The 27,435-nt window shown below is 42.9% G+C and overlaps 1 protein-coding gene across 1 annotated transcript; it reads right to left on the reverse strand.

Annotated features, from left to right (window-relative positions):
* Window positions 1-316: 316 nt before the first annotated feature.
* On the reverse strand, window positions 317-27,435 carry ANP32B (acidic nuclear phosphoprotein 32 family member B). The gene is made up of 7 exons (XM_082656452.1): window positions 27,100-27,435; window positions 15,210-15,359; window positions 11,894-12,016; window positions 6,325-6,514; window positions 3,085-3,209; window positions 1,986-2,061; window positions 317-771 (listed from the first exon to the last, which is right to left on the reverse strand). The coding sequence occupies exons 1-7, from the start codon at window positions 27,151-27,153 to the stop codon at window positions 704-706; spliced, it is 786 nt and encodes a 261-aa protein (XP_082512578.1). The 5' UTR covers window positions 27,154-27,435; the 3' UTR covers window positions 317-703.

Raw genomic sequence — 27,435 nt, forward strand, 5'->3', positions numbered from 1 at the left:
AAAGTCTACCTCATTACTCTCAGTCATCAAGAATGAGGATTAGAGTTAAATGCTCAAAGATCCTACATACTTGTGTATTTCCCCTCAACAACCACTAATATAAAAACACCAAAGAAACCAGTTCTTTAGTGTGTTTCAACACAGGCTTACAATCAAAGTCTTAAATTACAAATGTAAGCATACAACTAGGCTTTACCAAAGACGAATGTGTTTATTTCACTTAAATTCTTAAAAATACTTTTTTGGCAGTTGTCACATAAAATGTCCTAATGTAAAAAAATTTTCATTAAAAAGAAAAGAAAAGCATGAAAAAACAGACCCAAAATGTTAAGATTTTATTTACAAAGCTTCTTTGTTGTACAGAAAGTAAAAATGCTGTTACAATCTCAGTGTAACTGGCAGCCACGGACCGTTGACTCACCAATCATAGCTATCCACACTACAGCAAGAGTCTTACACGAAAACCTAACAATGCTTACAATTTTGTTGGGGTGAAGTCCCCAAGCTTGGTGGTGGATTTCCAAGAGGGACTAAATGGAGGAAGGCGGAATGTCACAGGAACTATTCTTTGGCTCTTTGGGTGGGTGGGTGTCCTGGGGTTTGTATCACAGCTACTTTTTTTTTTTTTTTAAACAGCTACCAAATCCATGTGAGCAGTCCAACCAATACTGAACAGTTCTTTTTTTGCAGGTTATTTGGGGTCTTAATCATCTTCTCCTTCATCATCTGTTTCTCTCTTCCTCTTTTCACCTTTCCCGCTTTCTTCCTCTTCTGTACAATAATAAAAATTCATTTTGAGACAACTGGAAAGGCATTTACTTTGCCTAATTATTGCTAACAGAGGTAACAACAATGCATTTTTTAAGGGTTGGGAGATAAAAAATGATGTAAGCTTGATCAAATCAACAGGTTGTTAATTAAGAAGTTTTAATTCTAAGAAGCATAAACAGTAGCCACGGAACCAAGAAGGGTAAAATGCACAGCAGCACCTCAAATCACAGCAAAGTTAACTCAGTTTTCTCAAGTTAAGTTGCTGTCTAACCAAATGTTTATTTTTCTTACACTTGTTGGTCACCAAAATCAGACATTAGCAGTTATTAAGATAAATAGCAAGGACTCTGGAGCTCCTTAAGCCTATTTCCTCATTTGTAAAATGGGGACAATGGCACTGACTCCATAGGGTTATTCTGAGGATTAAATGAAATAGCACAAGTATTTAGCCTAGAACATGGCAAGACTCAAACTGTTGCAAGTTTACATTAACTAAAAAGAGATTTCTCAGACTCCTTAAGTATTTGAGACACAGAGACCTACACGTCGTTCTGTCTTTTCAACTAGTAAAAACTCACTGCTACTTTAATGAAATTAGCTAAATCTGCACTAAATTGTGTTCCAAAAAGCTCCCTGAAGGCAGAGACCAGGTCCTAATCATTGCTGTATCCAAAGTAATTTTAGTCCTGTGACTTGCACAGAGAGAAGATGCTGCTGAGAAAGTATGAACCAACAGAAAGCACAGCAACCAACCCAGTACTCTGAAACTTACACAAGCGTTAGAATCTACTTTCTAATAAATAAACAGATGTTTCACTGGTTTTGGTTGTGGTGGGGAAAGGAATAACACCAATAAAAACTAGACAGGTGCTATTTATCTACCCTGCAAAGATTACAATCCAATTAAGATTTTTTTTTAATGAAAAAATTCCAAACACAGAAATCTCATGCCTAACAGTAACACAAACGATGGGGTCTAAAAACACATGTGGGGACTGAGGCCGGGGCCGCCCATCCTCATACAGGCACTACTAACTGCTGTAGAGCAAGTGGGTGAACCAGTACACACACACTAATGGGGCTTTACAAGTGCTTCTGAAGACCACCAGGGCCAAAGGCATTTTATTTTCTTCTCAGTGATTTCAAATTCTAAATTAACAGACATTTCCCTTGATCTTTAACTGAGAGGGACCAAAGTGCATGCAGTAACCCACCTTCATCCTCATCCTCATCTTCATCCTCATCGTCTTCATCTTCATCAACTTCTCCATCATGTCCAAATTCTTCTTCCTAAAGAATGGTAAATAGCATATCATTATTAGATTAATTCTGCCAAGTTAAGAAGTACGAAGAGAAACAAAAACTGTCAATTAAATTTAACAGTTCATTCAAAGAGAAAACTGTAATGTTACTTTTATCTACTTTAATATAGTGAGAACTGCTGGATTTTCTTAAATTAATGAGCTTAATTAAAAATTTTCTTTAAAAATTGCTTTTCAGAAGTAAGCATTAATTAAAGACATCTTTAATTAGTATACAACTTACGATGGGTAACTCCAGAAATAATTTTAAAAACTTCAAAGCATGTTTGGACAAAGACTTCCATATTCCCTTTCCTATAAAAAGCTTCTTTCAGAAACTTAATTTCATTAGACACCTCTGAGATTATACAAATGCTCAGCCTTACGTTTGTACTACAAAAGAACATTTTTTTTTTTTTTTGATGATGTCTAATTTTCTTGGCCTGTATTCACAAGTCCCCTTTAGGGTCAAAGTCACTCCTTTCTCCTATCCTTCTATGGTATTCAGCTCCTCAGAGATAACTGTTATTACTGCCTGTCCCATAAATTAGACTACCTGCCTCTTTCAGAGCAGGACCACATTTTTCTTCAACTTTTCATCCTCAACTCTTTAACACAGCAGGTACATAATGCATTTACTGCATTAAGCTGGATATACAAGAAGTTCAGACTTGGTAAACATACCCTTCACTTCAGTACAACAAAGGGGAGGACATCCCATCAGTTCTCAATGTTTCCAGTTTCCTCACCATACTGAATGAATACTCAACTTGCTGCTGCCTCCCAAAGTTAAAGGGTCAAAACTTACTCTGCAGAGCCAAGCACTGCCTAGTTAGCATTCAGTAAGTATTCTATTTAGTATTTACTAAAAGGGGGACAAGAGCTAAATTAATCAGATTGCCATTAGTCTATTTACAAGCATACTAATTTCTTCAGAAGACTTTTCTTTTTTAAACAATCCACTTTTATTTCAATTACAAATGGGAAGCAGGGCAGCAAGAGGTGCACTGACCTCCCCACTGACTTCATCTTCATCCTCCTCCCCTTCTACATCTTCGTCTTCATCTTCATCCTCTTCATCATCAAACTCTTCTTCCTCACCATCCTCATCCTCCTCCTTGTCCTCATCTTCTCCTTCTGAAAACCGTCCAAAAGGAATACATCAAATACCCCGTGTGTCTCACAAGGTACACCTACTCAGGTGGTGGGGAGCTTTGGGTTGGTCCACAGGACAAATGCTGGGCCACACCAATGTCAGGGAAAACCACGAACCACAGTCACCTCCTTTCTTGCAAGTTGCTGAGGCTCAGTCCCTTTGACCTGAGCCCCATAAAATCCAGAGGCCAGGAGTCCTGGCGGACCAAGTGTACACTACAACACTTACCGATGAAATGATACAATGCCTAGGATTTGCTTCAAAATAAGGAAGGGGAGAAGTGGGTGGGAGTGTGTGTGTCTATAAAATAATATCAGGCGTGAACAGACCACAGCTGAAACTCAGTAATGGGAACATGAAAGTTAAAGTTAGTTTTACTGTTATTTCTACCTTTGTCTATGTCTGAAATTCTCCATAGTAAAAAGTCACACACACACACACACACACAAAAAACAAAAAAGACCCACCAACCTCCTCTGGGGTAAGGGTACCAGCACAAACCAGCTGTGCAAATCAGGAACCTGGGAAACACCCATAATAACCCCATAATGGGGATGGGGGTGGGGGCAGTGGTGGTAGCCAGGCAGGCTGAAAGGCACCTGTGTCCTGTGTTTCTACTCCATTTGGTGCAGGCCTCTCATCAACTAGTTCTTACCTCTCCAGGTCCTGGAGCTCGCTGTGCTCTCTCCTGCCTCCGGACCCCACATGCTCTTCCCTTTCTTTTCTGTGTGGCTAACACTGGCTCAACCTTTGAGTCTCAGTTAAACATCACTTCCTCAGGCCAACTTGCCAGACCCCCAGTCTCAGCTCCTATGCTCTCACACACCTGGTGCTTCTCCATTACCACACACTTTGCTCACTTGTGATTAGTTATTTAGTTATGATTACGTAACATTTCTCTTCTTAGTAGACAGTAAGCTCCAAGGGACAGGAACCGTGTTTGTTTTTTCTTAAAACTATTTTTAGTCTAGTTTTTAGATAGTTTTAAAAGCCTGGCACATAGGAAATTCTCAAATACTTGTTGCCTGACTGATGTTGCTCTCAAGAACTGCCTTCCACTCTCCAAGGAATTTTCTTTACAGGCTCCTGCACATGGGTGGCTGCTCAACCCATTTAAGGTGGACTTAAATATGGACAACCAGACTGGTTTTTAAGAAAAACTGAGAACAAGCAATGAAGGGACTAAGTGATGTAAACATTTGGAACAAGATGAAACATCCTATTCAGCGTCCACTTTACCATCTAACATCCCATCTCTTTTTGCCTTGTCTCAAACCTGCTGCAAAACAAAACTGTAAAATGCTTCCAGAGTACTACCCCACTAACTGCAACCAAGGTGCCTGATGATGTTCTCCACTTTTCTTAACCATTTCTGTCTTATAAACTTTCATCTTTAAAGATATTTAAAATAATACTTTAAATACAGTAATGCTGCAAATTCTAGCAACATCAGGAATTCTCGGAGAATAAGTTTTCTTCATGCTGATTGATGTGATCACTCATAGCTCTGCTTCCTCTAAGCCACTCAGGTGAGAAATCTTTTATCCTAAGAGTGACTCAGAGTAAACAAGTCACTGTGCAAGGAAAGCACAAGCTAATCAGGAGGGATAGTTTAGGTAGAAAATATACAAAGATTCTTAAAGATAACAGGATGGGGCTTCCCTGGTGGCGCAGTGGTTGGGAGTCTGCCTGCTGATGCAGGGGATACGGGTTCATGCCCGGGTCTGGGAGGATCCCACATGCTGCGAAGCGCCTGGGCCCGTGAGCCATGGCCGCTGAGCCTGCGCGTCCAGGGCCTGTGCTCCGCAACGGGAGAGGCCACAAGAGTGAGAGGCCCGCGTACCGCAAAAAAAAAAAAAAAAAAAAAAAAAGATAACAGGATGTAAAAAAGACTTGATCAAATGTCAAAAATAGGGGCTTCCCTGGTGGCGCAGTGGTTAAGAATCTGCCTGCCAACACAGGGCACAAGGGTTCAAGGCCTGGTCCGGGAAGATCCCACATGCCGCGGAGCAGCTGAGCCTGCGTGCCTAGAGCCCGTGCTCCGCAACGAGGGAGGCCACCGCAATGCGAGGCCCGCGCTCCACGGCGAAGAGTGGCCCCCACTCGCCTCAACTAGAGAGAGCCCACGCGCAGCAACGAAGACCCAATGCAGCCAAAAATAAATAAATTTATATATTAAAAAAAGTCAAAAATAAAAAGTATATTCTAATTCCATGTTATAGCTAGAAATTATTTCCTTTATTAATGAAAAATGGAATCCAACACATAGTGCTTTCAAATCATTACCTTTTAAAACTCTATAGTCATATATCAAAGCAGGAAAGATATTTATATTTGAATGTAAAAAACATGTACCAAGTGCTAGGCCCTGTGAATAAAGAGATAAGAAGATAATCATAGGGACTGCCCTAGTGGTCCAGTGGTTAAGAACCCACCTTCCAATGTGGGGGACGAGGGTTCGATCCCTGATCGGGGAACTAAGATCCCACGCGACGCGGGACAACTAAGCCACAGCTAGAGAGCTGGCATGCCACAATGAAAGATCCTGCGTGCGGCAACTAAGACCTGATGCGGCTAAATAAATTAATTAAAAAAAAAAAGAAGGTAATCATAGCATAGTTGGAAGGGACAAGAATAGCAGAGTGACAAGTGCTACGAAAGAGGTAAGCGAGGGGATGCTCTGGCACATACAAGGACCTAGGTCTCCAGCATCATAAAATGCTTCCTGGAAGTGCTGACAAAGCTGAGTTGGTAAGGATAAGCTGGCATTAGCCAAGAAAGGGAAACAGCTAGGAGAAAGGCAGGAGACCTGAGGCAATGGTCCTTTTAGTAAACCATAAACCACAAGTACTTCAAAAAATGGACTGAAGCAGTCTATGATCTCTAGGCTCCAAATTCAAGACTAATTAGCTAACAAACCATTTTCTATTTTGATCATTTGAAGACTTCAATGCCCTAAGAGTTTCAAATTTAACAGAACGCCTACATGCATGGATATAAATTATTTTTCTCAATAGCAAGAGCATTCAGTGGCCTAATCAGGACCTTTGGAAAGCAGAAATTAAGTTCACTGCACGTTGCTTTGTGCCCACTCACCTTCATCGTCCTCTTCTTCATCCACACCATCCACCTCGGCATCTGAGTCAGGGGCTTCACGATCCTCTCGGTCATAGCCATCCAGGTAGGTCAGCTGGGGAAGGAGCTTGAAGACACTCTCTCGGTAGTCATTCAGGTTCGTAACCTCACAGTTAAACAGATCCAGGCTTTTCAGACATTCCAACTTTTTCTGAGGAAAAGGATCAAGAAACATACCTACTAAACCAAAGGAACATAAGCAACAAAACCCATCTCCTAAAGAGGTAAAATTCTAGGCTCTGAATTCAATTAGCTGCTACCTACTCAGCCTTGTACATAGGAAAACATTTCAAGTCCTTTGCAACCTTTATATTAGGTCACTAGATTTTTAATTAGTCCTTCCCTTCTACCTCTATCCTCTCAGAGAACTGTTTTCTTTTGGCAGTATGAACAGTCTTAAGAAATATGAATTTGAAATATTTATTAAAACTGGACCTTTTTACAATATGAGACAAAACAGAGACTTCAACAAATTTGGTTCAAAACTAGGTTTTAATGTTTGAGTAATCAAATGACCAATAAGAACTTGCTGGGTTATCAAGCAGTCAGTCTTCAGTGCTCTGGGGTGGTAGAATAGGAAGGGAAAAAAATTTTCAATGAAATCAATCAACATCAAGATCCTTGACGTTTCTACTTGGGGACACAGATGGGAAACACTCGAGAACAGAACCTAGTAAAGCACAAAGTGTGGTGATGCAGATATTTTCTGGGAAGAAAGGAGTCAGCGCAAGCTGGGGGAAAAGAAGGGGGACTCAGAGTTGAAACTTCACAAGTAGAGAAACTTTACACTCTTTTCTTCTTTTTTAATTTTGGGGGAAAAGATTGCCACTATTACCAAACTTTCTGAAGTAAAATTCTTCTGATTTTACCATACCTTGAAGTTTTGTTGTAATACCTTTGTTTGAAACCTCTGTTTCATCTATCTAAAACAGTTAAGATCTAAAAACTTGGCCCAAGAAGTTTTCTGAGCAGCCAAAGCGAATAGGAAAATGTCCACGTATTCTACTCAGATCTTCATTTGTTATTACATCAGTGTACTAGTATTTCAATACCAGGTCTATTAAGTTTTGATTAAGGGTGAATTAAGAGATTGGGAGGGCAGAGTTAGTATTACAGGCAAGTAAGGAGACAGCAACAGAAAGTGACAATAGACCCTCATGGGGAGCAGAAGAGGGGGCAAACCGATAAACAGTAAACACAAAATGTGAAGTACTGTGAGGCCTGGTGCCTTTTAAAATAGGGGCTTGGGGGGCATATGGATATACGGCTTCATAAATTTAACTTTTAATGGTTCTGAGTCAAGAGAAAAGTTTGCCATTCTCTAAAAAATTACTGAGAGGATCTCTGTATGAAGCAAGTTGTAAAAAAATAAACGTTGATGTTTAAAGACTTCGATGCTTTATTGGGAAATCTATTTCAACATTCACAAGGACCTGGGAAGAAACAAAGATGGAACAAAACCTTGTCTGCAGGACTTGAGGTATCTGTGTAGTTCTTGGGAGTTACAAAATCATTTGAAAATCTGTGCTCTAAAGCAGGCCTTGGCAAATGACAGCTGGCTGGCCCACTCCGGCCTGCCTCCCGTAGTTGTAAACCAAGTTTTACTGGAACACAGCCACACTCACTTGTTTATGTATTATGTATGGCTTCTTTTATGCTACAATGGCAAAGTGGAGTAGTTGTGACAGAGACTGCATGGCCTACAAAGCCTAGAAGATCTATTATCTGGTCCTTTAGAGGAAGGGGTTGATGATCCCTGCACTCACAAATCTTCGTCTTCCTGATCAAAGAGGTTCCCACACTGGTTTTATTCTCACTGAACAGCCCTTGGGAACATGGAGCCAAGCATGGAACACAGAACAGTGTTACAGCAACAGACAAATGTACTCCTCAAAACACCAAGGTACAGAGATCCAAGAGTTTTGTGGATCCAATAATGTGCTTATGTAAGTCAGTACACTGAGGTCTTAAGAAAGCTGTCCCCAGCCCTTCTGATCATAGGGAGAACTGCTTTTCTGTCATGTAGCTTTCAGATTAGGTTCCCTACTGGACAGCCCCTGACCCCCAGAAGCCCAGGTATGACTTCTTGACAAAGAGGAAAAAAAATGCTGAAATACCACCCCAGACAACTGTAGAACTCTTTTCTCTTCACAGAAAGGTTGACTCTATACCAGCTAAGATAGAACCATGAATATATTTAGGCAGCTTTCCCAGAGGCTCAGTATAAATTCTTCACTCAAAGGAATGAGCCATTTACTGTTCAACATTATTTCCTAGGAATGGATGTGCAAAAATACATACAACTCCAGATCTTTAATGCTCAAAAGTGCCCCAAGCCCGTTTTCTAATTCTATCAACTAGCCTAGTACACAGGGCCTCCAAGGCTTTCCTGTTTCTGCAACTCTGAATCTGTGACATTTTTTGCTACTTCTTCAGAAAGGACCCATTATGAATAATTCGGACATGTCAAACAGTATGCTAGAAAACAAAGTGAAAGCAAATAACAAAATCCCCAATAACTGTAGGACTCTAGAATTGTTTAAAGCAGTAAAATTGTGCTTTAAGGCCCAAAATACACTACACACAGATTATTCAGGATCCCAATGTAATGTGTAAATACTGCTTAAAAAACAAAAAAAAAACCCCCACAACTCTACCATTTCAGAAATTTGGCCTAAAACTAATAGGCTAGCCATAATAAACATTAAACATTTTATTAACAATAATTTTGCTTGCCTTCTTAGAATTTAGAAGGGCTTTGGGGGATGGTTTGGATGGCCCAGGTCTCTTAAAAAAGGTGTCCAAGGAAGTTTGAATTGATGCCTTCTTTGTCTCTCGATTAATGTCCCTGTAGTAAGCAGAGGCATTCACAATCATTGCATTGACTGTAAGAACTGGGCTCAACGTAGACGGAGTTCAAAATGTATGTGGTTGATGAGGATGAGGATGGTGTTTTCCCCACTGAAGAATACTTTCAGAAGTCAAAATGGACCCAACATTTCCCCCCTTCACCTTCTCCTACAGTTTTATTTATCCTGAAGTTATAACGTCAGGAGACCCACCTAGCGCCCCCAGGAATCTGAATAGAAAGTTCAGGAGAATGGCAGCTCAGCCTTTCCCAGACAGCCCTGGGTGTGTGGCACTGTGGCTCTGTCAACTCCCTAGCCAAGTGTGTGACTCTGGACAAGGGATTCAGCCTCTCCTAAGCCTCAGCTTCCTCATGTGTAAAATGAGGGCCATGCTATTTCTATCCATTTTATAGAAATGTTGAGGATTACTAATGGGATAACATACATAAAGCAACCACTACAGTGTATGGTACATAGCAGATCCTCCAAAAATGGTAAATATTATAATGATTATTTTTCTCATACTTCATTGCCCCAGGGGATTGAGACTTTCATAGCCACCAAAGGGCCCTAATAAATCACTGACCAGGTCAGGAACAACTCCCACACAATGTCTGCTTCTGCTCTGCCTCTGAATGCTAGGACACTGACAAAAGCTTCTGATGAAACATCAAAGAAGACTAAGGCTGCTAGGAGAATTAGGCAATGGCCAGTGATTTAGCATGGAAAGGTACTGCCTGGTGCTCTGTTCTAGAGAGAAGGGGTTCCTGTGCTTACAATGACCCTAAATTGATAGCCTGTCATTAACACAAACAATAAAGGCTTAGAGTGCCCCATGGGACTGGGAGACCATCAGCACTTAATTTAGTGCTCCTTTTGGAACTCTCAGCTTAGGTCAATTTGGGTATGGGATAAATTTATAGGTTAAAAAGAGAAGAACAGGTCCCAAGGGCAGTGGAAAGAAGGATGGACTTGGATTTGAATCCCTACTCGCCATTTATTCTGCAGCTGCTGAGTAATTAAACTTGGTTTCCTCATTTCTAAAAGGAGGACATTCCCTCTTCTTTGCATTACATGAGGATACATGGGCAAATGTTAACATCCTTGAATAAAGCAAACTGCAATAAATGTTTGCTTAAACATTGGAAATGGGGATTGATTTGGAGGAAAACAGAACTAGTGAAAAAGTAGGGAGCCCAAGTATCTGAGTGAACTGGTAACAGAAAAAAGGGGACAAAATTCATGGAGCAAAGGTGAACAACAGGCTCGCAACATTTATGAGAAATGAGCTAAATGTGGTCTACTTAATGAAACATAAAAACAAAGGGACTCGGTAAACAGTGACTAAATCTATATTGGAACAGACCCTCAATTACTATTAGGAGGGAAAAGACCCTATAGTTTTAGCAGGAAATCCTCTTTATTAAGAGTCATAATTTAACTCTATCTTCTCTTGAAATATCAACAGCACATTCTGTACAAATGATATGAAGTGCAAATATTTTAATATATTGTGATATCAGAAAAGATAGAGATAGCAGAAGGATGCCTTATCCTCTTGGGTTCTGCTGTGCTGGATCCTGAAAGACAGCTCCTATCTGCTGTATAGCCCCTCTCCCAATTAATGTTTGCAAGTTAAGTCATATGGAAATACTGACTTTATGTACAACAGAAAAAAAAAAAAAAAAAAAAAACCCAGAAAGCTGCCACAAACTTCTTTGGGTGATATGAAACAAGTTTGAGTTCATTAGCCTTATTAAAATAGAATTCTACTTCTATGAATAGAATGTCATATTTAGGGGAAAAAAGTCGTTTAACAATCTTGAATTGTTGAATGGAATAGGAATTTCCAGGTGGCAGCCAAAGAGAACAGGCTGTGGGGCTACCCCTACCCTGCATTAATCCCTGCCTCCAGAAGCTCTTTTCTGGTCACTACAAGTTCCACTAGACTGGACCCCCATTAACACAGCTTCCCAACTTACAAAGCAAAGTAAGTGCATTACCTTATTTTATTCTCAGAACTCCTAAGTGAGGTAAGTTAGGCAGGGATTATTATCCTTCCTGCTTCATAAATGAGGAAACTGAGGCCCAGAGAGAAGAAGCAATTTGCCCAAGGTCACACAGCAAGTCTATAACCCAACTGGCATTTAACTTTCCATAGCTTATCCCAGTATGTAAGACTGAGGAGAATCTGGGGGTTCCCATGCAAAACTTTAGGCAACAGTGATCCAGCTACAACACAAGATCATGAATTAGAAGACCTAAAACTCAGTGGAGCTGCCCTTGGCCTGTTCCATCTACAGATCAGATATGTCACCCAATATAAACAGCCTTTTCTGTAAAAGTATAATACAGAACAGTCTGGCCAGTCTGGGGAAACAATTTTAAGATAAATGTTTAAGGCTATAGTTAATATATGACATTTAAAAAGGACAAAAAAGAAAAGAATTCCCCTTTGAAGGAAGCTACCACAATAATAAGGGAGGGAGAGCAAAGTCACAGGAACACGTGTAACTAAAGAGGCCCTGATTCTTTAAAACTGGACTCTTTCTATAAGAAGTACTATAAAAAAACACCATTTTCTCAGTCAATTATTATTTCCAATTATTTCCCTCACAATAAAGAAATATGAAAATGAAAATGACCAATAAGTCCTGGTTTTCAAATTCTTGATTACTTACCAAAGGTTCCAGGGTGCTGATATCTTTCAGTTTATTTCCACTTAAGTTTAGATGTGTAAGATTTGGAAGTTTTTCTGCTAACATATCCAGACCTCCAAAGATTCTATTGTCACTGAGCTCAAGCTGTTAAGAGAAAATGCACACAGCACACAAATACACACAGAGAAACACATATCATTGAAGTGTTATAAATAATGAATACAGTTCTCAAACACCAAGATCAAATGATCTCTATTTTTTATTAGGGCAGGTGTGTTCATTTTGTTTGATTAAACCCAAATAAGTAGTTTGCAGATCCCAGGAACACTTCTGGGAAGGAGAGACATGTAAGGATTAGAAGAGTTGTATTTTCTTAACCAGCTGCTAATTATAACGGTTTGCTGGCCCCTAACATCAGCAAATACATTTTCTAACCTAAAAAGTGGGTCAAAGCAAATGAGAATTCTTTGAGAAGTTGTAATACTCTATACCTGCCAGGAAGGGTAAATGGTCTGTGCATTCTAAGCAGCTATTCTGTGTGCCAAGCAAAGCTCACAATGCCCACTTGAAACCTAATCTGGTTCTGTTCAGTGTTGGCTCACCATGGAGTTCTACATCTGGAAGCCACCAGGGGATGTTGCTCTGAAGGCTACAGGAATGGTACAAGCCCTTAAAGAAGCTCCATGACTTTGGAAAAAGGGACTGGGGCAACGGCTTCGAAAGGGCTGACGAAACCAACTCCCCAGAGGACACTTCTTACACAAACCTGGCACTAGCCTTTGTAAGAACCCACTCTAATTTCTTAGCTGCAGGTCAAGTAGCACAGCAAGTGGTATGCCAATGAAGGAACGAGCCTTCACCAAGGAATATTGGACTCTTAGAGTGAAAGAAATTGGAGCCTGGAAAAATAAGATGGTTGAGAGCATCTAATTCAAACTCTTCATTTTGCAGATGAAGAAAACTAAAGCCAGACAGCTAGTTTCAATTCTCTTTTAACTGCCAACAACAATGGTAACTGTATCTAACCCTTACACAGTACTTCAGGCACTGTTCAAAGCACTAGAAATCCATGAACTCATTTGATCTCACAATCACCCTATGGGGTAGGTAGAATTATTACCCCCATTTACAGATGACAAAAATGAACTATGAAGAGACGACATAAGTGCCCATAGATCACACAGCTGTTACATCGGTGAACCTATGATTTGAAGCCAGGCAGGCTAGCTTCAATGTGCTCCCCGCTATGCTATGTACCTAGAACAGCATGACAACTTATGCAATTTAGTCTGGCATGCAATGAAATGAAGGACATGATGCAGAATAGAGGAACTTTTAAAAATTTAAATATTCGTTGAAAGAATGAGTTTAAAAAACAGTAAGTCTGCTGCTTTGGTGTTATTAAGCATTTTGGAAGAGAAAAATGCAACATTTCAATACATTTTTTTCCTTCTGATGGGACAGTCCAGTAAAATATCTAAAATTTCTCTTGGTTGGTTAGAATATCGACACATGTAGTATTCACATCCTTTCAACATGAGCATCTTAGGGAGTAGAGCTAACAAGGCAATCTGCCAAAGCATTTAGTGGCATATTTATTTTGAAATGAAATCAATGTGTAAATTTAGGAAACCTGTGACATTTATACACCAAAATTTCTTTCAGAACCTGTTTCTTGTTTAAAAAAAAAAAAACAATCTGTGCTCTAGGGTAGGAAGAAAATCAGCTGTGAGAACACGCAATGTGCCTTTAAGTTTGGTTTACAGATATCTCTATTCCTCCCTCTCTGACCCTACAAGGTAAGTGATTAATAGGACTTCAGAAGGACTTGATACACTGATACACTGACTTTCTGAATAAGTGTGATAGTACACAGACCATGGTAATTCAGGAAAATGTACCAGGATGCTAGAAAAGCAGAACAGAACACAAAACACACAGTAGGGACCTGCTAGCATCAAGTTTATGTAGATACAGGCTAAAAAGCCATCAGTTTTTTATAGGCTTATCAGAGCTTCCAATGTCACAACAAACTATGCAAACATAAAAGGATTACACTTGAACCTCTAAAGGAAATGACTGTCAGAAAAAAGAAAAAAAATTTACAAATTTAAACATAACAGAATTCTTTCTGACAGGAGGGTTGCCCTGAAACTTATGAGGACTTCCTGAGCATTTATTACCTAAAAAAGGCAAATAAATAAAAAGCACTTCTGGATTTTAATTCACGTACTTAACCAAAAAACAAGTCCCTCTCAGAATTCAAGCAAGCAAGTTACAGGAACAGCCTACTTGTCCTTTGCCTCAATTTGATTTGTTTTCTATGTGTATCTTTTCTAGATGAAGGTTCAACTTAAACTCCCTAATAAAGAGATTAGGTAAACAGTGGAGAATTCTGCAACACTGCCATGACCACAAACATTTTCGTATGTAATGGAAAAGATACTGGATTAGCAAACAGGAAGATATGGGTTCTAGCTTTGGTTCCAGTACTAACCACTTCTGTGGGTGGCTTTAGGCAAATTACTGTACCTTTCTGTATTTTCTGGGTCTACTGCTGTGCCTGTAAAACAAGGCTAGAAGATCTAAGTTTCTTCCAGTTCTGACATTCTGGGGCTTTGTGACAGGGCAACGTGTAAGGACATGAAAAAAACATTTTTCTTGAGGTTTTTTTGTTTGTTGTTTTTTTTGGGGGGGGTTGTTAGGGGGGATAGCGATTGGTTTATAATTAGACCAATAAAGCCCTAACAATGGGCCGTCAACTAGGATAGGGAAGTACAGCAGTTTTGTTAAAATGAACTCTTGCAGTCAATCACAACACATTTTAAACTTCCTAGTCATTAAGAATTACATAATGGGTTTGAAATAACATAGACTACAAATTTGAAAGGTCTATACTTCAATTCTCCCTTAACATAAAACACGGAGAATGGGAGGCACCTGTGGTTCTTAAACCAGAGCATACTAAGAACAATGAGTTAACATCATAGCAACAGATTCATAACAAGTAATAAATTATTCACAAAGTAATTATTCTTCATAACTACTATTTATTCAGCACCCAACATGTATTATTTCCAAACATCACAGCAATTCTGCAAGGTCAGGTGGTATTACAAGTTTACAGATGAGGAAACTGAGTCTTAGAGAAATTAAGTAACCTGAGGAAGATTTACCCATCAGGGAAACGTTAGAGCTGGAATTCAATCCCAGATCTGCCCAGTTCCAAAGGCCATATGCTTTCTGCTACACTAAACGCTTCCTTACAGATAGAATCATATATTTTTCCCTTCCGCAGGATGGTTCTCTCTTCTACTGTTAAAGAAAAAGCACTTACCTTTTTCAATTTAGGTAGTTTGGGGAGATTTGAAACTGAAATCAAGCCTACATTTATTAAACTGAGGAACTCTAAGTTCACAAATTCAGCTGTTAGGCCCTCAATTTTCCCATCATTTGATTTGCAATTGTCCAGGACAAGTTCTCGAACCTGTGGGTGACAAAGTGGGGAAGAAAAGCTTTAAAAAACATGCAGAAAACAATGCAAAAACTCCAATCATAAATACCCACCAAACCACCCACATATAGTGGCAGCCTCAACTTAGACCTAGGTCACAGTTATAAATAAATGAAAAATGATTAAGCCTTTAGTAACAATATTCTAATAGATATCAAGGGTGGAATGTCACACCATGATACAAATAAAGATTTAAACCCTTTATTTTCCAGAGACAGAAACTACAGTTCTTACAAGGTAAGTGAAGAAATGATACCCCCCTTATTCCTTTTCCCAAGTCTCTTCCGCAAGGGGCAGCTTTAACTACAAATGTGGAGTGAAGATACCCCACCACAACCCCTGCAACCTCTTTAGGCTGAGTCCACAACCCCTACAACCCCTTTAGGCCGAGTCTTCCTCAAGGCCCAGGAGACTGACACAAGGAAAAGAGGAAAGCTTCACTTTTCCCATCAAGGTCACTAAGAGATTGTGTCTACAGGTTTCTGGACTATACATTTCTACTTTTGGTCTTATTAATCTTTACTAAGATTATTCTAACACTAGGAAAAGATCAAGATGCAAGAGGCCTTAATTCAAAACAAAGATCATTTTGTGTTACATGTAAGAAAGTATTTCTAGGGGAGAGAACTGTTAGATATTAGGTTCCTTTTTCAGGCAACAAAATCTCCTTATTTGGAGGTCCTGAAATTCAGAATTCAAATCCATCCAAAGGTATCACATCTGAAGACTGTGAATACTGATTATTTAATAAAGTCTACTGTGTGAATATCTATCGTGATAATTCCTACTGCCATTCTTGCTCTGTGGTTGACTCTGAAACTTGCAAGTTTTAAACACATTTTGATAAATTTACACTGATGCAAATTAGTTTTAACTGCCAAAGGCATTCTTGCAGTGAATCTAACACGTTTAATAGCATTAATCAAGCATGTATGAAGAGATGCTGATAGTTCTAAAATGAAAATAGGGGCTAGTAGTATCTTTATTCTCTCATACAAAATCCAAGGATACTACTCTAGCAATTGCTAACATTTATGGAGAATTTACTCATTTTTCTTTGTACCACCATACCCTTCCCTCAGTTACAGAGAAGGAAACTGATTTAGAGTCTGTGACACCCACAACACCACAACTTCTTGCTCGCTTCTTCACTACTTCTCACTACTCTACTTCCTCTTCAGAAGCCTTGCTTTCAGGATGCATACAGGCCCATTATATCTTTTGTTTCTTTCTTCCCTTCCCTCCACTTTTCTCTAGCTACCTCGGATATTCTTTCCTCTTCTGATGAAAATTAGCATATCTGAAAACTTAAGGTAGACTGAGGAGAGCTGGGCTCCAGAGACAGATGCTTAGAGTTGAATTCTGGCTTTGCCACTCACAACCTGTGTGACCTTAGGCAAGTCACTTAACCTATCTGTGCCTCAGTTTCCTCATCTGTGAAGTAGAACTGTTATAGAAAGTAGTGCTTGGGGCATAGTGAATACTGGGAAAGGCTGCAGGAGAATGACAAAGACCTTTGCTATTTACTTTATTCCTATCTGTACTAAGTTTTCTACAAGCATGTATTTCTTTTGTATTAAAAAAAAAAAAGTAGGACTTCCCTTGGTTGCACAGTGGTTGGGAATCCGCCTGCCGACGCAGGGGACACGGGTTCGATCCCTGGTCCGGGAAGATCCCACATGCCACGGAGCAATTAAGCCCATGCACCACAACTACTGAGCCTGTGCTCTAAAGCCTGTGAGCCACAACTACTGAGCCTGCGTGCCACAACTACGGAAGCCCATGCACCTAGAGCCCGTGCCCCGCAACCAAAGAAGCCACCACAATGGTAAGCCCGCACACTGCAACAAAGAGTAGCCCCCATTGCCGCAACTAGAGAAAGCCCAGGCGCTGCAACAAAGACCCAACACAGCCAAAAATAAATAAATAAAAAATAAATACATTTATTAAAAAGAGTAAAACCAGCAAATCATTTTTTTTTAAAAAAAGGTCAACTGTAATCCCCCACCAACCTAAGTAGTATACTGCACTACAAATAAATGTTTCTATTTGATTTGGGGGGTTTTCTATGACTATATCTGACAGAGAATCCAAAAACGTTATACAGGATGACACCAATATGCCAAAAGCCAAGTAAGGAGGAATTTAGATAGCCATTTTGCCTCCCAGCCCACGGGTGTACCTCTTGGACATTTCTCTCAACTGGTAAAATTCTGCTTTAACTAGAGTCATCAAAGAGTTAGAACAAGTCTGCTGAACCAAATAGCCGAATAGGAATCAAGGAGAAATTGGGAGGGAAAAAAAGATGTTAAAGTGGTCCAAATCTGCAAATCTAACTGCTGAGTATGAAAGATGATGGAGAGGAATTGAGGTTCTGGTTTAAAGAAATGGGAACTACGTAGCTGGATGGAAATAGGAAGGAACTGCTTTGGGGATGGGGTCGGGGTAGGGGGGGAGCAGGTATACAATGAATACCACAAATAATACCAAGTTTAAAGTTCTCATGAGAAGTCCAGGTGAAAGCATCCCCAGGCAGCTGGACATGAGGGTCTGGAGTTCATGGGAGTTCTAGTTTTAAGTTCTGATTTGGAAGTCATCAGGGTAGAGACAGCAGTGAAAAGATGGAATTCCTAGGAAGAGAACCAAGGATGGAACCTGGGGGATCCTGCAAAGGTGACTTGAGAAGAATCAGTAGTACCCAAAGGTGAAGCATTAGTTTCAAACACCCAGAAAGGTTTATGAAATAAGGCATAAGAAGTTACTGAGGGGGGGGGGGAAGGATTGAAAAAAATTAGATAACAATACAACTGTCCATCAACAAAGGACTCACTTCCAGGATACAGTGTATGATGAAAAAGGCACAAAATGTATAAAATGTTTTCATTTATGTCACATATCACACATTCACTTTCTTATATTCTTCTCAGGGAGAGAAAGTGACTGGCTGGGGGACTTTTCCATAACCTTATTTAACATTTCTATGATGAGATTAATCTATTATAAAAAATAAAGGTTAAAAAAAAGGTCACTCCTAGGGACTTCGCTGGTGGTCCAGTGACTAAGGCTCCACGCTCCCAATGCAGGGAGCCCAGGTTCCATCCCTGGTCAGGGAACTAGATCCCCCATGACACAACTAAGACCTAGCGGGGTCAAATAAAGAAATAAATATTAAAAATAAAATAATTTTTTAAAAAGGTCACCGCTAGCCTTGAAATTTCATCAAGCTTCATGATGGCAGGGTCATGTCTATTTTAGTTACCACCATACCTCAGTATGAGAAGGAGCCTTCACAACTGTCAAATGCAGAAAAAGTGGCATTGGGGTTTGTGTCCGGATTGTAGGGGAATGAGCAGATGATGAAACAGAGGAAACCTGGGTATGAAGAGAACCTACTTTCTGATCTTAAGCATAATCACATTAATGCTGCTTAAAGCATATTGCTGTTTGTCACTTAATACTTTGGGTTTTTTTTTTCAGTCTTTGTATATTTTAAACACAGCAAGATGAAACAATATTACTTAGCATATTTTAACAATTATAAATATTTTTTAATGGCTAAAGAAATTAAAGTGTATGGATGCACCATAAATTACAATCCTCCCTATTGAACATGTTTCCAAGTTTATTATATATAATGCCATGCTATCTTTTTATGTGAAATTTCTTTTGTAATAAGGATTGTTTCCTCACAATCTATTGCTAGGTGAAAAAAAATATAAACGTTAGAGTCTCTGAGTTTTGAGTTCTTTATTTAAAACGGCAACCAATCCCTCTTAACACTTTTTTGGTGACCTTTCTTGACATATGGAAATTCTAGGTATTTGCATATAGTTATCTTTTTCTTGAGGATACTGTTTTTACCCTAAGTGAGGAAAAAACCAAACACCTCAAAAGAAATGACAAAAAAGCAGACAAGCCATAAAAATATAAATCATCAGTAAACAAAAAAATCATTCAACAACAACAAATTATAAAAGATACATATTTAAAAATGAGATGTTATTCTACTCCTATTGAGGATGGGGCAGCTCTTTCATGGAGAAGAGATGGCTAGGATGGGTACAGGTGCAGGTAAGTTTGTAAGTGGGAGAGTGAGAAGTCAGGGAACGCACACCTGAGACCTTTAATTTTCTCCTTGAGTAGGAGGCAACAGAATGTATTGGGGTGAGTACAGGGAAGGGCTGGGCTGTATGGCTCAGCAGTGAAATCATGTCCCTAGACTTTTCCAGGAAGACTAAGCACGTAGTAAAGAAATGGGCTAACCCCAGAACAAAGTTCCAGAGGCACAGTAAGAAGATGAGCCACAAACAAGCACAGAGCAGAGTGAGAAATTACTGCAGAAAGCAGAGACCAAAGGAGGGTCCACTTAGGGCTGTGCCCAAGGATGACAGGTCTGGAAAGCCTGCCATAAGCAGCATTCTAGCCAGTCTAAAGTTCTAAACAGGACCCTGGTGAAAAGGTGTCTGCTCTCAGGCATTGTGTCAGCAGCACTTGAGATAACTAAGCCTCCCCTCTCCCCCAATTCCTTCTTGAGGGTGAAGGGATCCAGACTGCCTTACAAAGGAAGGTACATGGGGTGGGGGACATACAATGCCATGGCATCCCAATCTAGACCCAGAATAAATGGGAGGCTCTAATCAAGAAAAAGCAGCCCTAGTTTTTCCTCGTTATGTCCCAAATCCTCCCAGGAGGGAAGGTTGGGCAGGCACTTGTACATTTGTGGGCACAACTCAGGGAGCTATTTGATCCAAGGCAGAGTTACCAGGCTTTCTGATTGAAGAAAGATGACTTAACTTTGGGGGGCCAAATTCACTCTTCTTCATTCCTCATCTTCCAACTAAACTAGTTTTTTCTCAAACGTTAATTTAAGGTAAACACTTAAGAGCTAAAGACAAAAATCCAAACTGTTTCCTATTCAACTTTTGTTTTTGATAGTTATCAGCAAAGCTGATACTCTAGTTTTTCAATGCAAATTTTGAAATATATTGCAACCAAGTTACAGGGATTGGGGCTAGGAGCCCCATAGGAGATCAAGGAATTTTCCTTTCATCCTCTCCAACTTGCTCTCATTTCCTACTTCCCTAGCTACTCTTTTTAAATTTATTTATTTTTGGCTGCTCTGGGTCTTCATTGCTGCACGCGGGCTTTCTCTAGTTGTGGTGAGCAGAGGCTACTCTGTTGCGGTGCGCGGGCTTCTCATTGAAGTGGCTTCTCTTGTTGCGGAGCAGGGCTCTAGGCACATGGGCTTCAGCAGTTGTGGCACGTGGGCTCTAGAGCTTAGGCTCAATAGTTGTGGCACATGGGCTTAGCTGCTCTGTGGCATGTGGGGTCTTCCTGGACCAGGGCTCGAACCCGTGTCTCCTGCATTGGCAGGCAATTCTTAACCACTGCGCCACCAGGGAAGCCCCCCTAGCTACTCTTTAAAAAAAAAGAAAATAAATTTTCCATAACTGGTTGAGTGACCTTCCCCAATAATCAATTATAATTGTTATAAGAGGGGAAAAGAAGATACAGAGAATTAAAAATCATTGAGTTATCAATTTTTTTGTTAGAAAATACATGATTATTATAGTAAGCGAAATATGTGGAAATATGTCCAAAAATGTAGAAAGTAACTCTTTCTGAGTTAACCAGTCTTCAAACCTTCCACCCTACTATTATTTTAAAATAATGTTTGCAAAATGACAGTAGAATAGAACATTAGCAGTTCTCAAATGTGTTTGGATGGCAGAACTGTTGGTATGAAGGAAGGAAACACTCATACCCTACTGGTGGGGAGAACCATTCTAGAAAGCAATTTGACAGAGATTCACATTACAAAATGTTCATTTCAATACTACTTAAAACAGTAAAAAACCTTCTAACCACCTAATGGGGATGGTTAAATTATGGCCTATGCAGGGCTTCCCTGGTGGCACAGTGGTTGAGAGTCCGCCTGCTAATGCAGGGGACACGGGTTTGTGCCTCGGTCCGGGAAGATCTCACATGCCGTGGAGCGGCTGGGCCCGTGAGCCATGGCCGCTGAGCCTGCGCGTCCGGCGCCTGTGCTCTGCAATGGGAGAGGCCACAACAGTGAGAGGCCCGAGTACCGCAAAAAAAAAAAAAAAAATTATGACCTATGCAGACGTTAACAATGAGGCTGTAAAATAATAAACTGTGCCAGAGAAAGATAAAGATGTTTACTATATTTTAACAAGATATTATATGCATTAATAGCATGATCTGAGTTTAGAAAAAAACATTCTCGTGGACTATACACCAGAATGTCTAGATGGTAGGATGGGTGTGTATGAGATTTCTGAGTTTTTAAATTTTTCCTTATCTATATCTACTATTTTTTTTAGCTTATCTGTATCAAATTTTTCTTCAATGAAGACTGTATTCCTTATACAAGGAAAAGAACCCAATTAGCTGCTATGCAACCAATTAGAATATTCCACGGAGCTCAAAATCACATCACAACAGACAAAACAATAAATGCCAAAAGTTGGGGGAAAGGTTCTTCTCACGTTGTCTTTTTTTTCCTTTTTTTTTTTTTTTAAGGCTGTACCATGCGGCATGTGGGATCTTAGTTCCCCAGTCACGGATCAAACCCGTGCCCCATGCATTGGGGCAGTGAAGCGTTAACCACTGGAACGCCAGGGAAGTCCCCTCACGTTATTTATTTTTAAAAGTAATTTTTTTTAGTAAATTGGGACTAAGGAAAAACTACTCTTATTTGTGGGATATGAAATGTCTCAGTCTAGCATACAGCCCACCAGTGTTCCACAGGGGCATTGATTGTAAACCACAGGAACTGCATGACTTTCTAACTTTGAACACAAGACTGGAACAGAGCTAACATCAAGGCTAGATACCCCTAGATTCATAGTTAATGAGGTGCTCGTATCAGTGGCATGTTTGGCATAATAGAAAGATCAGGGCCTCACATAAAGAACACATATTTTCTCAAATTCTGGAATATATCTAAATTACAAATTTAGATATAGATAATATCTATATCTCGCTACTGCATGTCTCTTCTCACATCTGACAACACCACCAATTTCTGTGGTATACATGGTATGTTCTAGTACTATACAATTTCCTCTCAGTGAAATAACTGACAACACCAATAATGTTTTGTATAAAGTATTTCCTATCCTTGCCTATATTTAAAAACAGTGATCACTGTTCTTTTTGAAGATTATTTTAAAATGCCATCTTAAGCCATTTTTTCCACTATGAGAACAAACCTCTGATATAAAGAGGTGCTTTAGACTAAGAAAAAACTTAATTATTATAGTTCTTTATAAGTCACCCCCTTAGGGAAATGAGCATACCGGTTTATAACAGGTGAAATGGAACCTATTATCTTGGTCTGTCTCATGTACTTTGGCTAAAGAACACAAGAAGTAAAGTGTTACCAGGGTCTTCTTCAAACCCCAAATAAAATAAAAACAAAAAAGCCACACTCACAATAAAAGTCCATCTGGGGATTTCCCTGGTGGTTCAGTGGTTAAGAATCCACCTGCCAATGTAGAGGACACAGGTTCGAGCCCTGGTCCAGGAAGATCCCACATAGCGCGGAGCAACTAAGCCCGTGCACCACAACTACTGAGCCTGTGTGCCACAACTACTGAAGGCCGTGTGCCTAGAGCCCGTGCTCCACAACAAGAGAAGCCACCGCAATGAGAAGCCCGCGCACCGCAACGAAGAGTAGCCCTCGCTCGCTGCAACTAGAGAAAGCCCGCGTGCAGCAACGAAAACCCAACACAGCCAAAAATAAATAAATTTATTAAAAAAAATTCCATTGAAGAAAAAAAAGCCCATCTGGTCTTTAAACAAAAACACTGATGATCAAGCCTCCACTTACCCTCCTCAAACAGTCTTAAAGCTCGCTTGATGACATCAAGGTCAACCAAGGAACACACTGTGCTGTGCATTTAAGAGCCTCCTGTCATTATACCAATACATTCAATAAAGACAGGGTTCTTCTTCTTCCCCCAAATAACAAGAGTCTGCAGGATTCCAGAGGTCAAGGCTACTCTTTAACAGTTGGCTCCACAACATATGGAGCCATGTGACTATCTGACTTAGAATCATCTTGGAACTTCTCACTTACCTTAAAGATGATGCTTTTGTGCAAAACATTTTTAAACTCTTATTTTAAAATTTCCTACAGCTTCCCCTCACCCCCCAAAGCCTTCAGTTTAAGGTCAAAGCTTTCCCCTCTTAAGAACCTAACTCCTACTCAGTCTCCCTGTAAGAGTTCCTAGGGGAGCCATTCTTTTTTTTTTTTTTTTTTTTTTTTTTTTTGCGGTACGCAGGCCTCTCACTGTTGTGGCCTCTCCCGTTGCGGAGCACAGGCTCCGGACGCGCAGGCTCAGCGGCCATGGCTCACGAGCCCAGCCACTCTGCGGCATGTCGGATCCTCCTGGACCGGGGCACGAACCCACGTCCCCCGCATCGGCAGGTGGACCCTCAACCACTGCGCCACCAGGGAAGCCCAAGGTGAGCCATTCTTTACCCCACAATCCTGGCTGGCTCCCACGACACTCTCCCAAGGGCCCCTTACTTGCACAGTGCAACGGCACCACTAGGTTCTGAGGCTTCAGGACGGAAGGGGCTGCTCTCTGCGTTGTTCACACTGCTTTTCCAGGCCCTGCCATACTGTTGGTACTCAAATATTTATTTAATAAAACCAGTGGATTACGGACTTCTCTGGTGGCAGTGTGGTTAGAAATTCGCCTGCCAATGCAGGGGACACAGGTGCGAGCCCAGGTCTGGGAAGATCCCACATGCCGCGGAGCAACTAAGCCCATGCGCCACAACTACTGAGCCAGCAAGCCAAACTGCTGAAGCCTGCATGCCTAGAGCCTGTGATCCACAACAGGAAAGGCCACCACAGCTAGAGGCCTGCACACCGCAACAAAGAGTAGACCCCCCCACCCCCGCAAGTAGAGAAAACCCGCGTGCAGCAAGGAAGACCCAACACAGCCAAAAATAAATTAATTTTTAAAAAAGTCAAGGGCTTCCCTGGTGGCGCAGTGGTTGAGAATCTGCCAGCCAAAGCAGGGGACATGGTTTCGAGCCCTGGTCTGGGAAAATCCCACATGCCACGGAGCAACTAGGCCCATGAGCCACAACTACTGAGCCTGCGTGTCTGGAGCCTGTGCTCCACAACAAGAGAGGCCGCGATAGTGAGACGCCCGCGCACCGTGATGAAGAGTGGCCCCCGCTTGCCGCAACTAGAGAAAGCCCTCGCACAGAAACGAAGACCCAACACAGCCAAAAATAAATAAATAAATTTTTAAAAACGTCAAGATATTTTTTTTAAAAAGGTCATATATTAAAAAACAAAAACCAGTGGATTACAGTAGGAGAGTGCAGCCCAATACAGTAGCCACTAGTCACCTGTGGCTTTTGAGTTCCTGATATGTGAATACTGCAACTGACAAACTGACTTTTCAGTATAAGTTAAATAGCCTCACGACTCTAGCCTGTTTTGGGCAAAAGGGCAAGGCTTAAGCTGATTTCTTGAAAAATTAACGGTTGCACATATATATGTTCTTAAAAAGCAATATATTAGTTATTTCATATAAGAACAAATTCCACATACAACTAGCCCAGCTGTACTTCCCAGAAGGAGCAACAGTGCTCTTAGCTGAGTATTTTAAGAGTACTTCATGCACCCTCAAAGAACTCAAATTCCAGATTTTAAGGCACTATGAAGACCCATGTGTACCTTTCTTTTGGAAAATTTGGCTAAATCTAATTCCTCCACATTCTCCTCATTTGGAACTACGCAGTAATAATTCAGACGTCTTAAATTAACAACTCCTCAAAATGAGATCACAACTCTACAAGGTTTACAGTATGAAGAAGCTTAACGGTTCAATATACTAGCACGTGGCCGACACAAAATGTCTGACTGATGGACCGAAGGGACCACTGAGGTCAAACCTCAACCTTAAAAACCCAGAGCACCGAGTCGAGACGCCCACCCCCCGAGGTCCTCAGGGACAAACGGGGAGGCTATGAGGTGCAGCGACCCGGCACCTCATTTGTGAAGACCTCAGGAATTCAAAACCTCATGCACACAAGGGAAAGCCGGTTGACGAATTCCCACAAGTTGGCAACTTGTTACCCATAGCTCCCTGACTGCACGAAACGCGCCCATCGCCAGCATCGGTTGCCCCAGGGCCAAAAGACGCCACTCACCCGAAGAAGGGGTCTGGCAGAGGCACGGCCTCCCCGCGCGGCGGCCAGGAAACATGGCCCCGCGCCCGGCCACGGGAAGGCGCTCTAGTTCGCGGGGAGGGCCAGGGGAGAAAAGAAAGCCGATTCTTAAACGTCCACCCGCCGCTCACGCAGCCGCGGCGGGCGAGTGCCGGCCTGGGTCGGCGGCCCTGGAGCACGTGCGAGGACAGAGGCCGCCCGGCCCGCGAGCCCAGCCGAGGCCCGCCCGTGCCCCCGACGCTCGACCAGGGCGGAGGCGGTCGCCTGGCGTTGCCCTTTTAAGAAGGGGGGAGGGAGACGGCAGCGCGCCCAAGAGATGAGTCGGCGGCGGCCGCAGCGCGCGGCTCCAGCCAGAGCGAGCCAAGCCCTGGCGAGGCGGGCACCATACAAGCCGCAGGCTCGGCCCGGGGAGCGGCGGCCCACAGCCACCGCCGGTGCGGACGGGCAGGGCCCGGCTGGCCGAGCCAGCAGGCCGGCTCACGCGGCGGAGGGAGACGAGAGCTCGCCAACATGGCGCTGTGTCGGCCTGTGGCGCGCCCCGGCTGACGCGAGGAGCCGCCGCCGCCCGCCCACACCGAGGGGCCAGCCTCTCAGGCAGGGGCCCCAGGGCTACGCTGCGGCGGCACGGGGGAAGGGAGAAGCCGCCTACGCCACACCGGCGGCCCCGGGCTGAGCAAGGCCCGCCCTGGGAGGCCGGGACTGGGGAAGGCCCGGGGGGCAAAAAGGGAGCGAGAGAAATGCCGGAGAAAGTTTTATTTTTAGGCTTGAAAAATGGCGGGAACCGCATCCTTTTTTCAAACTTGGCCTGGGGAGGGGCGGCGGTTGCGCCACCGACGCCGCCCGAGCTCGCCCCTCCCCCGCTCCGCGCGCGCCAAGCCATGCCCGCTCAAGCCCCCCAGCGCCCGAGGGGACCTCCCGTCCCCCTCAGAGGCCAAGAGCCCCCTATTCGCCCCTCGGCCCCTGCCCTAGCCGGGCCGGCGCCAACCGCGAGGCCTGGCCGGAGGAGCCCCCCCACCCCGCCCAAGCCCCTTCCCCGGCCGGCCCGGGGCGCGCGGAGCACGGCCTGGCCCGCAATGGGCCCAGCCCCGGCTGGCCGCGCGGCTCCTCGGCAGGCCGGGCCTCCGCCCGGCCGCGCGTCCCGGGAGGCTGCAAACATGGCTCCCAGCGTTACACAACCCCTTCCTCCCTCCCTTGCCGCCGGCCACACGCACACGCGCTCCTCCGGGAAAGGACCCCGGCGGGTGAGGAGCTCAAAGTTTGCTTTCCCCACCCCACCGCCTTCCCCGGACGGCCGCGGGGGCCCGTGGGCGCCAAAGAGTTAATCCCCGCGCGCTCGCTGCCCCCTCCGCGCTCGCCCGCCTTCCCAGTCCGAGCCCGCGAGCTGCGCTCTTCCCCGCGCCGGGCCGGCGAACCCGCGGTCGGGGCCCCGCAGGTGGCCACCATTACATGCAAGTCATCGGGGGAGAGGGCGCCCGAAGGGGGCTCTGCTTACAGCTGCCGGGGTCCGGTTCCTCAGCTCCAGGTGGATCCTCCTCTTCATGTCCATGTTTCTCTCTTCCCCCCTCTCCAAACTTAACTTTCCGCGGCGGTGGCGGAGGGGGGAGAGGCGTCCCAGCCTGCGCAGCGAGGGCCGTCAGAAGGGGTCTGCTAGCAGCAGAGGCCGGCGGCGCGGTCCCGGGCGGTGGGCGGCGTGCGGGCAGGCGAGCGGAGCCCCCGGAGCCAAGTTACTCACGGGAGCGGAGAGAAACCATGGAGGGAAAAGGGGGCTGGAGCGCAGCGCTGTTCTCACTACCGCCGCCCCCGGCCGCGGCCCCGCACTGCGCTTAAA

This window comes from Grampus griseus (assembly GCF_964374135.1).
Source record: "Grampus griseus genome assembly, chromosome: 6".
NCBI lineage: Eukaryota > Metazoa > Chordata > Mammalia > Artiodactyla > Delphinidae > Grampus > Grampus griseus.